Below are 12,388 nucleotides of genomic sequence, written 5' to 3'. Positions count from 1 at the left end.
CCACGCTTCCCAACAGATTTTGCTGAACGCCCGCTGTGTAATCATTCCTTGCTCTAACGTGGAAATGCCATAACTCTCGTGACAATAATACCACGGATTTTTTTTATTATTAACTTGTGGTGATTTCGACTTGTAACGCACATTCGTTCCTACTCCGAAAACTCAGAAGCTCTCCGAACCGCGGACGAGCAACCAGGCGGGCACGTGGTGAGGCTTCTAGCAACTGCCCAAGCTCTGCGGTTCTCTAATTTATACAATGTAATGTCTGCATATGGAAGGAAACTGCAGCACTATGCGAACAACTGTGCTGTTAGCAAGTGTCCAAGGTGGTGGAATTTACATTTTTACCGAAGCGCCTTTAATTCACTTTTTTTAAGGTGACTGTGTCAAGGATTCTACCAGCCTTCTCTGCTAGCACGGTAACCGAGCCATCCTTGCCAATCCATTGGCTAACACATCGCACACACGTCAATGTAGAGACTGTGAAATGACTTGTCAGCCCATCTTTTGGTCTGTCTTCTAAACAAAGTACCACTTGCTGCTTGTATAATGGTCCCAAAGTAATCGACCACGTGAAATTTGTTTTAATTTGCAATATGAAATGTACAGACACTTGATGACCAATCGTACCAGCTTTGCTACCGACTCCAGAGAGCTCTGCCCCCTAAAAGAAGCTACAAGGCGTTCTTTTAGGGCTCTGTTTTTTTTACATTAAGATGATGGGGCCTGCGTTCTAACCCTGTCCCTCGGACCACAATTGATACCTCTCCAATCTCCCTTTCCCCGTGCACGCACAGCTCCACGACAAGCGGCCCATGTCGTGGTACCTGGACATCGACAACGGCACGGCGCAGTGGAGCGTACCCGTGGCGTATGCGAGCCAGGCCGGCTACACGTTCGAGTCCCAGGAACTGACCCTGGCGGTGACGGCGCTGTACACGGCCAATGGGGTGTTCTACTCCCAGGTGATCCCACCCTTGCCCTCTCGTGACCTCCGTCTCTAGAGACACGGACCAGGCGGTGTCCACGGCTTTTGGGATTCGCTTGTGGACATGCAGTGTCCGCTTAATGCGCTCCGCCTGGGTCTGCGTAGGTCTTGGTTTTCTTGTTTGTTTAGGTTGGAATGTTGTGCTTTATCAGACGGCCCCCTTCCCTTCCAACTTGCTAGAAGCCTGGCTTTGAGGTTTTGCTGAAATATTTTCTTTTGTCGCACAACTGACCTGCATCGAGCATGAGAATGAGATGTGGCGTTGCATGCATGGTCTCCAGCACAAGTAGCCTCTGTACATCAGATTACTTGACTGCTATAAATTTCCACGTGATAAGCCACTTCGTTGAGCTATAATTTGTGGCCAGGTCGCTTCTGAAAGACTAACTTGGTGGGCTTTACCTGGCAAAATAAAATTTCCTATGCTTTCCACAATTTTTGTGTTTTGGAATGTTGCGACCTGTCCCAACTGGCCATCTGAAAAGTAACTTTTATAGCTCCCTCGGATTCCTCCACCAAAAAAAATCTTGTTTCTGGTCGTCGCGTGGACTCTGCGTGCAGTTGGAGGACACGTCCCTCTACTTCCTGGACCTGCAGCTGCGCTACGGCCCCAGCAGCACGGTCATCTCCCTGCTCACCCCCATGCTGTGCCTGGTGCCAAGTGAGGAACCCCACACTGGCGTGCCTTTATCACATTCTGGGTGATGGTGTTTCAATTGACACGCCGCGGCGATGAAATGGTAGTGTAGTTGCGCGCGCTTGCTGTTTAGCTGTGCAGCCACCCTCCATGCTTCAACTGACGCTTTGCGTAAACCATCCTACGTTTAAGGACTTTGGAGACGATTGGTCACTTCAGTTTCTCCTGAGGGTAGCTCAATGGGCCATGCTCGTCGTACAAAGCTGCATTGGGAGATCCGGATTGATACTGCATCTGGAGCCATGACGCTGGCACGGTTGGCATAAAATGAAGAAACCCGAAATGGACGAAGGTCCCCAATTGACACCATCTCTACCCGCCCCCCCCCCCCCCCCTTGCACGTCGCTCGTGCTCCCTGTCCAGACTACCTGCAGTGCAACGACACGAGCCTGGTGGTGACGGTGCCTCCGCTGCCCGGCCCCCTGACTGCGGTGAAGGTGGGCACCACCCTGGTGTACCCGGGCCTGCCCTCTGTGCCGGGGGTCGAGGTGCGGCTGGAGGGCAGCGGCGGCCTCTGGGGGTTCGTGCTCTCGCTGCAGCGTACGTCGCCGCTCCTCAACGTGGAGGTGAGGGAGGAGGTGCCGGAGCTGGTGGGCTCGTGTGTGGAGGGGTGGGGGGGTGAGACTGGACTCGAGCGTGGTAGTAGGTTGGTGCACCAGGCTTGCCTGCGATTTCATTCCCAGCCATGGCTAATATGACGTGGTGAGTATCTGATATGGGCCATTCACGTCGGGTTCGCCCGACACTTTTTAATGAAATCTCTGGAAATTATTTTTTCAAATAAACGCTGCACCGTGGAGACGGACGGCTTGGTGAACCGAGCTGCTGGCCAAGTCGGTCTCCATGTGCTTGCCAACAGCCGATGCTCTCGCAGTCATGCACAGCAGGGGAGGTGCCCTTCCCGTTGTGGGTATGCGCGACTGTCTGGGGCGCTGGGCTTGTCATCCTGTATCTGACAATTTGCACCATACGTAGTCAGCCGTCCTAATCAGCGGTGCCATTGCCTGGTCTCTATTTCCCTCTGCTGCCCGATCGCATGTCCAGCTGTGCTCCATGGGCCAGTGGAGCGGTGTGCGTCACTTCGCCGACATGACCGTGACGTTCACGCACGCATCTCGGCCGCTCGCCTTCCCGCTGCGACTGCAGCTGTCCGTGCGTCGCGGTGCAGGACGACGCCGGCGGTGAGTGTGAACCGACTGGTGAGCATCGCTGGGCAGCGTCTAGAGGGATTTGTGTGCAGCCCAGGGGCATGTTGGGTACTCGAGGCCCGGGTGTAGATGGTTTCCCTACGTAGTCCCTGCTCGTGTTTTGAGTGCCTCGTGCGTGGCAGTTTTTATGTTTGTCGTAATAACTTTAAAACAATACCTCTTTAGTGGTTGCGTGACAGCCAGAATCTTAAACCATAAACCCATTTGATTTGACGTTTTCGTGACCTGCAGGCATTACTTTGGTTCTTTCGGTCAAGTCGCGTAGAAAGAAACTAAATTAATGTCTCATTTGGCATTCTTTGGAAGAACGTAATCAACCAGGTGAGGTGCTGACTGCAGTTTTGGCCAACTGTTGGATTGCATTTTACTTCTAAGTTCACCTAGGTTTGGTTTCTACCTGACGATTGCTTGTGTTGCAATCGAAACAACGTATTCTATTTTAATTTATTTTCCTTCTACGTGACGTTTTTACCGAAAGAACAAAAGTAATAAACCCATTGTTTACCTAGACTGCTGTGGGCAGTAAATTACGTTTGGCTTTTTGGGAAATTTTCCGATTTAACGGGATGTTGATGCTGTGCGGTGAAACTAGTTATTGTGGTGATTTATAATTGTTCCTGCTAAAGTTATCCTTTAACAAATAACTTTACTTATTTTTTTCACCCAAGTTTTAAATTCGTGCGAACTCTGAACACAGCCTCTTGCCTGAATCCATAAGGGTTGCTGATGGGTTTCATTCCTCGAGTCTCCAGTGAGGTTGGGTTTGATTGGTCCACTGCACCACCGGTGTTTTTGTCTAATCAAAGTGGGGACCTCCCCAAAGGTCAACTCAACCCTAAATTAGTACTTCTGATGCCTTTGGAGAAACTTGTGTAACGACCGAATTATGAGGCACTCGCTCTCCCCAAGCCAATGTGCAGACAAACTAATTGAAAAAGTAGGCCAAGGCCTCGTATTAGTAAAAAGCCTCCACGATGATTGGTTGGGAGGACGGGGTTTGAAGAGCTTGGCATTAAAGGTTTAAACGGGAGAAGGGAGTAAACAGGAGGTCATCTCCACATCTGTCTGCCTGATGAAGCTAGTTATTATTACCGTAGAAATGTCTTGTTCTAAATGTTGTGGCTTGCCTCCCTCCAACACGCCGGTGTACTCGTGAAGAGGAGACTTGAGCTGGTCAACCAAGGGTATTTATTCTCGATGCCAGCTCGCACCACCCTTCCACTCGTCATCCAACGCTCAACACCCAGCTCTCCGACTGTTCCATTTTTAATAGCCCTTCCCACCAATCGCCACCACGGGTTTTCCCGTCCTTTAATAATCCTTCTCGATCCGATCGGTGTCTTCCACTCGCTCGTTGGATGGTCGTGCACGACGGTGCTCCTGTGAACCTTGACCCTTAACCCGTGTTTTGTGTGGTATGTTTGTCCCGAACAACCTCTACGCTAGTAACTAATTGGCATGGTCTGTTTACATCACCAGACCGTACCAATTGTCCGTGTCGGGTGGTGGCTGGTTTAACGACGCGTAAGTTTACGCGATCTAACGAACAAAAAAACACCTGTGGTATTATGGAAGTCGTGGACCACGCAGGCCAAAGGTTGGGGGAGACGGACGGGTGGGGGTACTGGCTGTGGTTAAAAAAAAGAGGGGAAGTTCGAGGCAAAGAGGGCTCGAAGGATTAAAGAGGGAAGACCAGGAGGAGAAGACGAACAAAGCCCGGGCCTCGTGTTTTGTGTCCAAAGTAAAGAAGCTCCTAGTACGTTAAGTCGTCCATCCGTGTCATTGACAGTGCACTGACCTTGATGAGAGGTGGCATCCTTAAGCAAGTACGACCGCCAACAAATCTATGCTGGGGGGGGGGTGGTGTGCATGTGGCCTTTTTGTGCACGCAGCCGTCTGCAACGGTAGCGTCTTGCTCGCTGTGTTCGGACCCCTGTACGGCCCCCCGCCGGCCATCGTGGTACTGACTGTTGGGACCGTGTCCCTGCTGACCTCCACCACCCTGGACCCCGATCTCTACGGCTACACCATGACCCAGATGCCCAACGGGTCCTCCTACCTCACCATAACCGCCGACCGCACCGCGCCCGGCGTCCTCGTCCAGGTTCGTGGCACAAAGTGCTCGCACGTGGCGCACTGCTAGTGGTCCTCCACCTGTGTCTCCACTTTGTTGTCGTGGTGGTGGCAACCTCCTGCAGGGGATGGTGTTTTGGGGGTGGGGGAGGAACTCCAAGTGCTCGTCTGTAGATATCCGTGCACTCCTGCCCTTGCCTGGTTTATGTAGTGGTGGTTGGTGCACTACACCGACACTGGCATCCTGGCCCCACTGCTGTTATTGGTGGTGACGATCTGACTTCTACCTCTCCCCAAGGGCATCTGTTTTGTTAAAAACAAAATTGTTGCAGGCGTGAATCGCGTGCTTGAGCGTAGGTGGTGAATTGCAACACCGTATTGTGCCATGTCGGCCTTCAGTACCCCCACTAATGAAAGCCCTTTCCACCAATTGCCTGTCTAGGCTGAGAAACTTTGTATGCAATCGCATCTGTTTTGAACTTATGTACGTGCGTTTTTTTTGCATGGCAGTCTCAGGAACCCGGCCGCCGCCTCTACTCGGCGCTGTTCCACACCGTGGTCATTGACGGCTTGGGGCTCCGTCACGATTACACCGTGGAGACGTCCTGCCACATGCCCTACACGCGTGAGTCGTCTCGTGTGTGCCCTGTGTAGAGCTGCTACTCTTTCGATCTGCATCTCGCAGTTGGCTCTAATGGTATAAAAAGTTCATCAGCATTCGTACACCGGAGGGAGTTTATCCCCGCAGGTACGCCAACCTGCACGGTTCATCTTTAAGGCTTGCAAATCCTCTCGGTGGGCGTTGATCTGCTTGTGCCATGTCCTGACGTTTAGTACAGGAGGCGTTGCGGTTGGGCTGTTGGCTTGGCTGCGCAGTGTCTCACTGACGACACGACCGTGTGTGCGCATGCATCAGCATCCGGCGTGGTGTCGTGCGGGCCGTCGTGGTTCGCCGTCACGCTGCAGCTCGCCGAGGTGCGAGACTTCACGCTGTTCGTGTCGGGAGTTCCCGTGACGCGGCTGCTCGACCAGGGCTACAGCCTGACCAACTCCACCTCGGAGCTGCGCCTGCAGGTCGACTTCACGGCGCTCGACGTGGTGGTCAAGGTGACTTCTGACATGACCCTCCTTCCCTGCAACCTTCGATGTGTGCCCACCATGACATCTCCTATAGCTAAAGCGGTCAAATGCTTGATCAGCACTCATCCGCCAGCAATAAATTGCCATCTACGTTTCTATTGCTACTGCCTATCATAGCCTCTGCTCTAGTTTGTCTACCAGGCTGACTTGTCTATTATTCACGCACGGCAGCTTCCCTCGTGCAGATCAACTCTTTTTCTGTCCAATTTTCAACAAGTGTTTTTTTTTATGTATTAACCTTTGTTTAACTAAACTTTTTTTTTGTATCCCATAACTAGATTTGGTTCGTCTAAACTCATGAACCTTGCAGCGCGTCCTGCAAGCTTAACCATGTATAAGCTAAGAATCTAAGCTCTTTTAATAATGTTTTTTATTAACACTGCCGTCAATCGTCCTGGAATTGACATCGCAGACTTTGCCGGACGGCTCGACGGAGAGGTCTCTGCTGCTCACGCTGAGGAACGACCTTGGGGCCGTGGAGGAGTACAGCCTGGTGTGCACCTCCAACACCGCAGGCGAGTGGCCCCCACGAGCTGTCGCATACGCGCTTCAACGCTGTCTGCGTACACCAAATCGTGGCATAATTTGAGGCACTTCCCTCCACTTTTGGGACTTGAAGCGTTCTCTTGGACAGTAGTGGGAAGAAAACGCTGCTCGTTTTTGCCAGCTTTTACTGAACCAGTTGGGTCGAGACTAATTCGATGAACGTAAAAATTCCGGCCCACGTGTGCAGTTTCTCATCCTGGTCTCCCCCACCCCCCCCCACCGTCTCTTGCTTCTGTGCTCTGTGGCGGCAGAGTGCTCGACGGACGGGCAGATGACGTTCGAGGTGTACGCGAGCAGCACGCGGCCCCTGCTGGACCTGGCCACCGTGCACGTGCGCGACCCCTCCTGCCTGCCCGTCGAGGTGACGGCCGAGAAGGCCGTGTTCGTCGTCCCACTGGACGCGTGCGGCACCACTCACGAGGTGGGGACACGCGGTGTCTGACACTTTCTGTGCTTTGTTTGCTATGCCTGTGGTGCGCTCTTTGGCAGATGGTGGGATAAGTGGCGATCTGTCTCGTACAAACGGCTGTCGTAGCAGATTTCGTAGCTAAATTATGGAACCCTAATGATGCAATAGGATGTAGTTTTACTGGTAGGAACGAAGTGAACCAGCCTACAATAGATTAGTCCTTCCGTCCGATGTCCGATTAGGTGTAGCAACATCGCCCCCTACTGCAAACACTTGGCAGGACCCTACAAAAACCTTGACTCGGTGAGGCTTTCCTGGCTAAACAAGTGTAATAATACATTATGTTAATATTTTTTGGTTATTCGTTCCTACCAGCCCACCCCGCAGGGACCTGTTATTTTTGCCAGCTGCTCTGGACATTGGCTCGCCATTCACTCCCCCTTGTGGTTATAAGATGCCAGCTACAGATGACAGTGTTTAACCACTCCATGTGACATTTGGATGTTGCTAGTCCTCGTAACTCGTACATGCAGGGCGCTTGACTGCAAGAAGCAGTACAGCAAGTGTTTGACAGGGCAGTGCACGTGCGGTTTTCCAGATGGTGGACGGCAAGCTGGTGTACGAGAACGAGGCCGTGTCTCTGATGCGCGACTCCATCCACGTGATCATCTCCCGCAGCAGCGAGTACAGGTGCCCGCTGCTGCCCTTGTTTACACGCTGCGAGAACCACGTGGTGGCAATGCCTGGTTTTCACATTTTGAAAAGTGTTATTGGACAGTTTTGGTAGAAGACTCCTTTTGACACGCTGGTGTGATGGCCCCCTCAACGTGTCTACACGAGACTGTCGGATAAATAATCTGCGTCGAACCAAACTTTGCCACTTTCTGCTCCCTCCAGAATGAAGATCACCTGCGAGTTCTCTGGGGACGACTTGCTGATGCTGGGCGTGACTGTTCCCACGCTGTCTCCACCCAGCCCTGCGAACGGCACCGGGCCCCTGGTCATCGAGCTCACCATGTTCCCTGGTGAGCACTCTCCACGATTCTCACTGCCACTACATGCTCCACTTTCATTCGATGGCATCTTCCCCCATCTACACCAGGGCATGGGCAGTAATGAGGTATGCATCGAGTGACTGCTACGATCACGGCCTTTGTTTCCTGTGCACCATTCCATAGGACAGTCTAGGTACATGGGCAGCTTGTGCTGGTGGGTTATTTGAGAAATCTTGAAAATTTCCAGCCTGTTCTGAACCAATTTTCAGGCGATCCCAAGGGTAACTTCCAGTCTAGGCATCGGTTCGAACAACTACCATAACATTTTGAGGTTGCAGCTTCGTCGGACACTTTCCATGCCGTTTTGATTTTTCCTTTCCCCTCTCAGATGTTGACTACGTCGCTCCCTATGTCGCCGCTGACTACCCGCTCGTGCGCTTCCTGAGGGAGCCGCTGTTCGTCCAGGTGATGACCCCCTGCCTAAAGGTCTAAATCGTGATGCATTGCATGGAACCAAGCGTACTTGTTACATCTGTTCATGCTGCATTGTATGATATCACTCGTGTGAACGATACATCTTTGCCTATTGATCCATTTCATGATCTGTTAACACATTTTCTTTGCCTGGCACGGTCACGTGACCCACCCAGTGAGCAGTGCAACCTCCTGTTGGAATGGGCACAACTTAAAAAAATAATTTTATGCCATGGGCATTTATTTACAACGGTCGTATGTCCTGCATGCAGTTAAAGTTTAATTTCATCTGAAATGTGGTTTTTTTAAGTGATTAGCACGTCACCAAATGTAATTGAGTTTATGGCATAACTGGTGACCTTGCTAAGCCCCATGAGTGCTCTACACACAGACCCAGAAGGCGCCATTTCAACAATGACTGCAGGAGCCTTGGCCCTCTCTTGACCCGATGAAAGATTTAGATCGTGATGCCTGGCATGAAACCCAAAATGCTTGTTTAGAACTGCTAATGCTGCATAATAGGGTATTATATTTCCACTTGTGTCAATACATCCTGGCCTGTTGATCGATTTTATGGTCTCTTAACGTTTATTTGCTTGGCCACCGTATCACATGACCCATGCAACAAGCAGCACAACCTCCTGTTAGAATGGGCACAACGTTATTTTTTTAAACATTTCATGCAATGGGAGTTTATTTACGTATATATAAACGCCCTGCATAGACTTTTTCAAGTTTTAAATTTGACCTGAAATTAATTTATCGCAGTGGAAAGTGATTTGCCAGGTTTCCTAAATAGTTGGTCGCAAAAACTGGTAATCCGACTGAGCCCCATGACCGCTCTCTGCACGAACCCAGAAGAAGGCTGCCATCTCAACGATGGCTGCAGGCGTCTTGGGCCCTCTCTTGACCCACAATGCAACCGTCTCGCCCCGGGGCTGTGACCTGAGCAGGTGCAGCTTCTGGCGCACCCCGACCCCGTGCTGGAGCTGCGTCTCGCCGACTGCTGGGCCACGACTCAGCCCGACCCCAACTCGCTGCCCCAGTGGGACCTGCTCGTGTCCGGGTGCGCTGCCCCCTTGTGAACGCAGGCGGCTACTGCTGCTATACGGCTTGCCACGCGTGTGCGATTGCTGCTCTCGTACACGATGCGTAGAGTATCGAGCATGCGCCTGTTGCTGCTGTGATATCTAATACGGAATGTGTCGCAACATCCTAACCTGGTCCTGGGCCCTCTGCTTTCACCATATGCACTGACCAGTGGTTATGGGCAGGCAAACATTCATCAATGTCCAACAGGAGGGTTGAATCTGTCGGTGGCATATTGATCCATATAGCCGCTCGCAATGTATTCTATTGGAGGTGGCATCGTACATTGGTCGGCTTCTTTGTCCCTGTTTATTCAATGCCCCACGCGTGTCCCTCTGGCTGAGTGCCTCTCCTCTGGCCGCGGGGCAGGTGCCCGTTCTCCGGCGACAACTACCTGACCACCGTCCACGCCGTGAGCCCCGCCTCGGTGCCGCTGCCCCTGAGGTTCAAGCGCTTCGAGGTGAAGACCTTCGTGTTCGCCGACCCAGCGCCACTTGGAGCCCTGCGCGATACGGTACGGCCCTTGATGCACGCCACTCCTAACAGTGGTGTGCCCTCCTAACGAGATGGGGGTGGGGCACCAATGCTCATAAGTACTATCCAATACAAATCAACTTTAACGTGCAGTTGTGGTTTTTATGGGACTTGCCCTACACAACTGAACAATTGCCCCGTACCAAGGACCTTTCCAAATGTTAGAACTCCCTTTAGTGCAACAGCAGTTGGCTTCCATACTGCTAATAAAATTTCATCCCGAAGACCGTCTCTTGCAAAGGCGTTACGTAGTCCTGCATGTGCATCATTTATCCTCTTTGTTGCTCTCAGCTCTACTTCCACTGCAGCGCCACGGTGTGCGACTCCAACTCGGCCGATCTGCCGCAGTGCAGGACTGAGCAGCTGCTCCCCGTCGACACGACGCACCCGTGAGTTGCCCTCGGCAGTGAAAACTGTTTTCACTGCGCCGTACGTAGCCAACCGTGCTAATTGAAGTTTTGGGAAAAGATCAACAAAGTAAACACGAAGCAGTTCTAATGGAGCTGTGTGGCACGTCTGCAGACAGTTTTTTTTAAATGCTGAACCTAAAAGGATCTGGGATGGGCCTTGACCCAGAAGTATTTTTGGAGTTTGATAAATTTATCATTACGCATGTGTTTTTTAAAAGGTGTGTTTTGCACCCATGTGGCTTAAAAGTGTAACCCCCACGTGTGCCCGAACTCCTGCTGTAAGTAACTCTTGCTATACACGATTTACGTGTCCAAATTATTACTGGGGACCCCAGGGCCAGGTGGTCTCGTCTGAATTCAATGTGTTACACCAAAATGAAACATTCGACATGAATGTATACTAAACATTCAAGTAACTTTTTTTTTACCCACCGTGTATTTTTAGGTAGAGACATCAACCAGGCCGTTGAAAACGGAAGGACCCACGTTGTCAGCCTGGCTGGACCCATCGTTTTCACCACCGATGCCTCAAAATCGCATCCATCAGTCTCTGCAGGTGCGTGTCTCACCTGTGCAGAATCTTGGTAAGGGCACGGACTAAGTTAATTATAAATGGAAGTGCTTTTATTAAACGGTGAAATTGGATTCCATTTCTGGTCTGCTTTTCAAGCGTTCGCACAATTTGGCACGGTTTGTTCCATCATTGCATGCCCACTTACTTCAGCTCCAATGCTTCTGAACCCTCTATCCCATCGTGGCATTCTCCTTCCTTAATTTTCCCAGGCCATTTTTCTCCCAGGGTAGATGTTATCATAGGCCGAGGCTGACCTTGTGCACATAAAGCTTTGCTGGGTTTTCAGCTGTTCAATTGACGCGGCACAAATGAACCGTTTATGGCGGGACCCCAAGGTCCCATCAGCCCCCGGCTCTTGCATAAACTGCGTTGCGACGGCTTGTGTCTGAAGGCGAACGATACGGCAGTCTATTCCTCTGACGAGCTCTACACAGTGCTAATGGGTTTTTGTCTATGGCAATTTTGGCAACGACGGGTGCTTGGTGAAGAAAAAAAATTGATTTCTGGTGGGTTGTGGCGTTTGTGCACAGGACAGTAGCCAAAAAATGTAATTACCATTTTGACTTCCGTTCATTCGACCCCGGGGTCCCGCCATAAGGTTCAAATGTAGAAACATTTACTCGGTTGCCTTTTGCATGAATACACGCATGCATCTCCCCTCCGCCCCCTGCCTTGGGCACGCAAATTGTATGCTTGTTTCAAGTTTGACCGTTTTCAGTATCCTAAGGTTTGTTTTTTCAGTTTAGAACACTTGTAAAATTTGGACTGCTGCCACCAGATGCTGTGTAATTAGGATAAATCTACCCCCCCCCCCCCCGCATTTAGTGCACCTGCTAAATTTGAAGATGGCTTTTGCTACAAATGGCGAACACCCTACCACCTAAGTCATGCCACTGCGGTGATCTGCACGCAAGGGCATAATTCCTCAGTCTCGTCAAGATCGCTGGTAAGACCAGGTATTAGGCATGGGGATTCGCAGCCATGTGAGGTAGTACTGATTTTGTACCTGGTGCATTTTTGCCGCCCCACCCCCAAAAGGTGGCGTGTGGGTCCCGGGGCTCTTGGCTGCCACCTGCTCCGTCCTCGCCGTCTCGATCGCCGTCGCGTTGGTAGCCAAGCTGCTGTGCCGTGGCCGCCGGGGCACGTGGAAGAGGGAGGCCATGTGCGGTTGAACACTATGAACGTGTAGGCACTGCTGTGCGGTGTCTGCTGCTATGCTTGCTAAAAAAAAAAAAATCCCTTGTGCGTTGC

At 51.4% G+C, this 12,388-nt stretch overlaps 1 protein-coding gene across 1 annotated transcript in view; it reads left to right on the top strand.

The window, feature by feature from the left end:
- The window catches only part of LOC133351272 (uncharacterized), a 14,307-nt gene extending 1,919 nt beyond the window's left edge, over nucleotides 1-12,388 (top strand). The window contains 20 exon segments of the mRNA XM_061566373.1: nucleotides 378-419; nucleotides 798-965; nucleotides 1,550-1,649; nucleotides 2,049-2,251; nucleotides 2,730-2,831; nucleotides 2,833-2,866; nucleotides 4,786-4,997; nucleotides 5,477-5,591; nucleotides 5,883-6,073; nucleotides 6,519-6,621; nucleotides 6,904-7,073; nucleotides 7,660-7,751; nucleotides 7,959-8,086; nucleotides 8,445-8,521; nucleotides 9,484-9,596; nucleotides 9,989-10,133; nucleotides 10,445-10,504; nucleotides 10,506-10,546; nucleotides 11,013-11,119; nucleotides 12,176-12,388. Of these exon segments, the coding sequence (XP_061422357.1) occupies nucleotides 378-419; nucleotides 798-965; nucleotides 1,550-1,649; nucleotides 2,049-2,251; nucleotides 2,730-2,831; nucleotides 2,833-2,866; nucleotides 4,786-4,997; nucleotides 5,477-5,591; nucleotides 5,883-6,073; nucleotides 6,519-6,621; nucleotides 6,904-7,073; nucleotides 7,660-7,751; nucleotides 7,959-8,086; nucleotides 8,445-8,521; nucleotides 9,484-9,596; nucleotides 9,989-10,133; nucleotides 10,445-10,504; nucleotides 10,506-10,546; nucleotides 11,013-11,119; nucleotides 12,176-12,309 (2,337 nt within the window). The 3' untranslated portion in view covers nucleotides 12,310-12,388.

Source organism: Lethenteron reissneri, chromosome 36 (genome assembly GCF_015708825.2).
Source record: "Lethenteron reissneri isolate LAM-NWPU_2019-01 chromosome 36, ASM1570882v1, whole genome shotgun sequence".
NCBI classification, from domain to species: domain Eukaryota; kingdom Metazoa; phylum Chordata; class Hyperoartia; order Petromyzontiformes; family Petromyzontidae; genus Lethenteron; species Lethenteron reissneri.
This window is presented reverse-complemented; position numbering and strand designations above follow the sequence as displayed.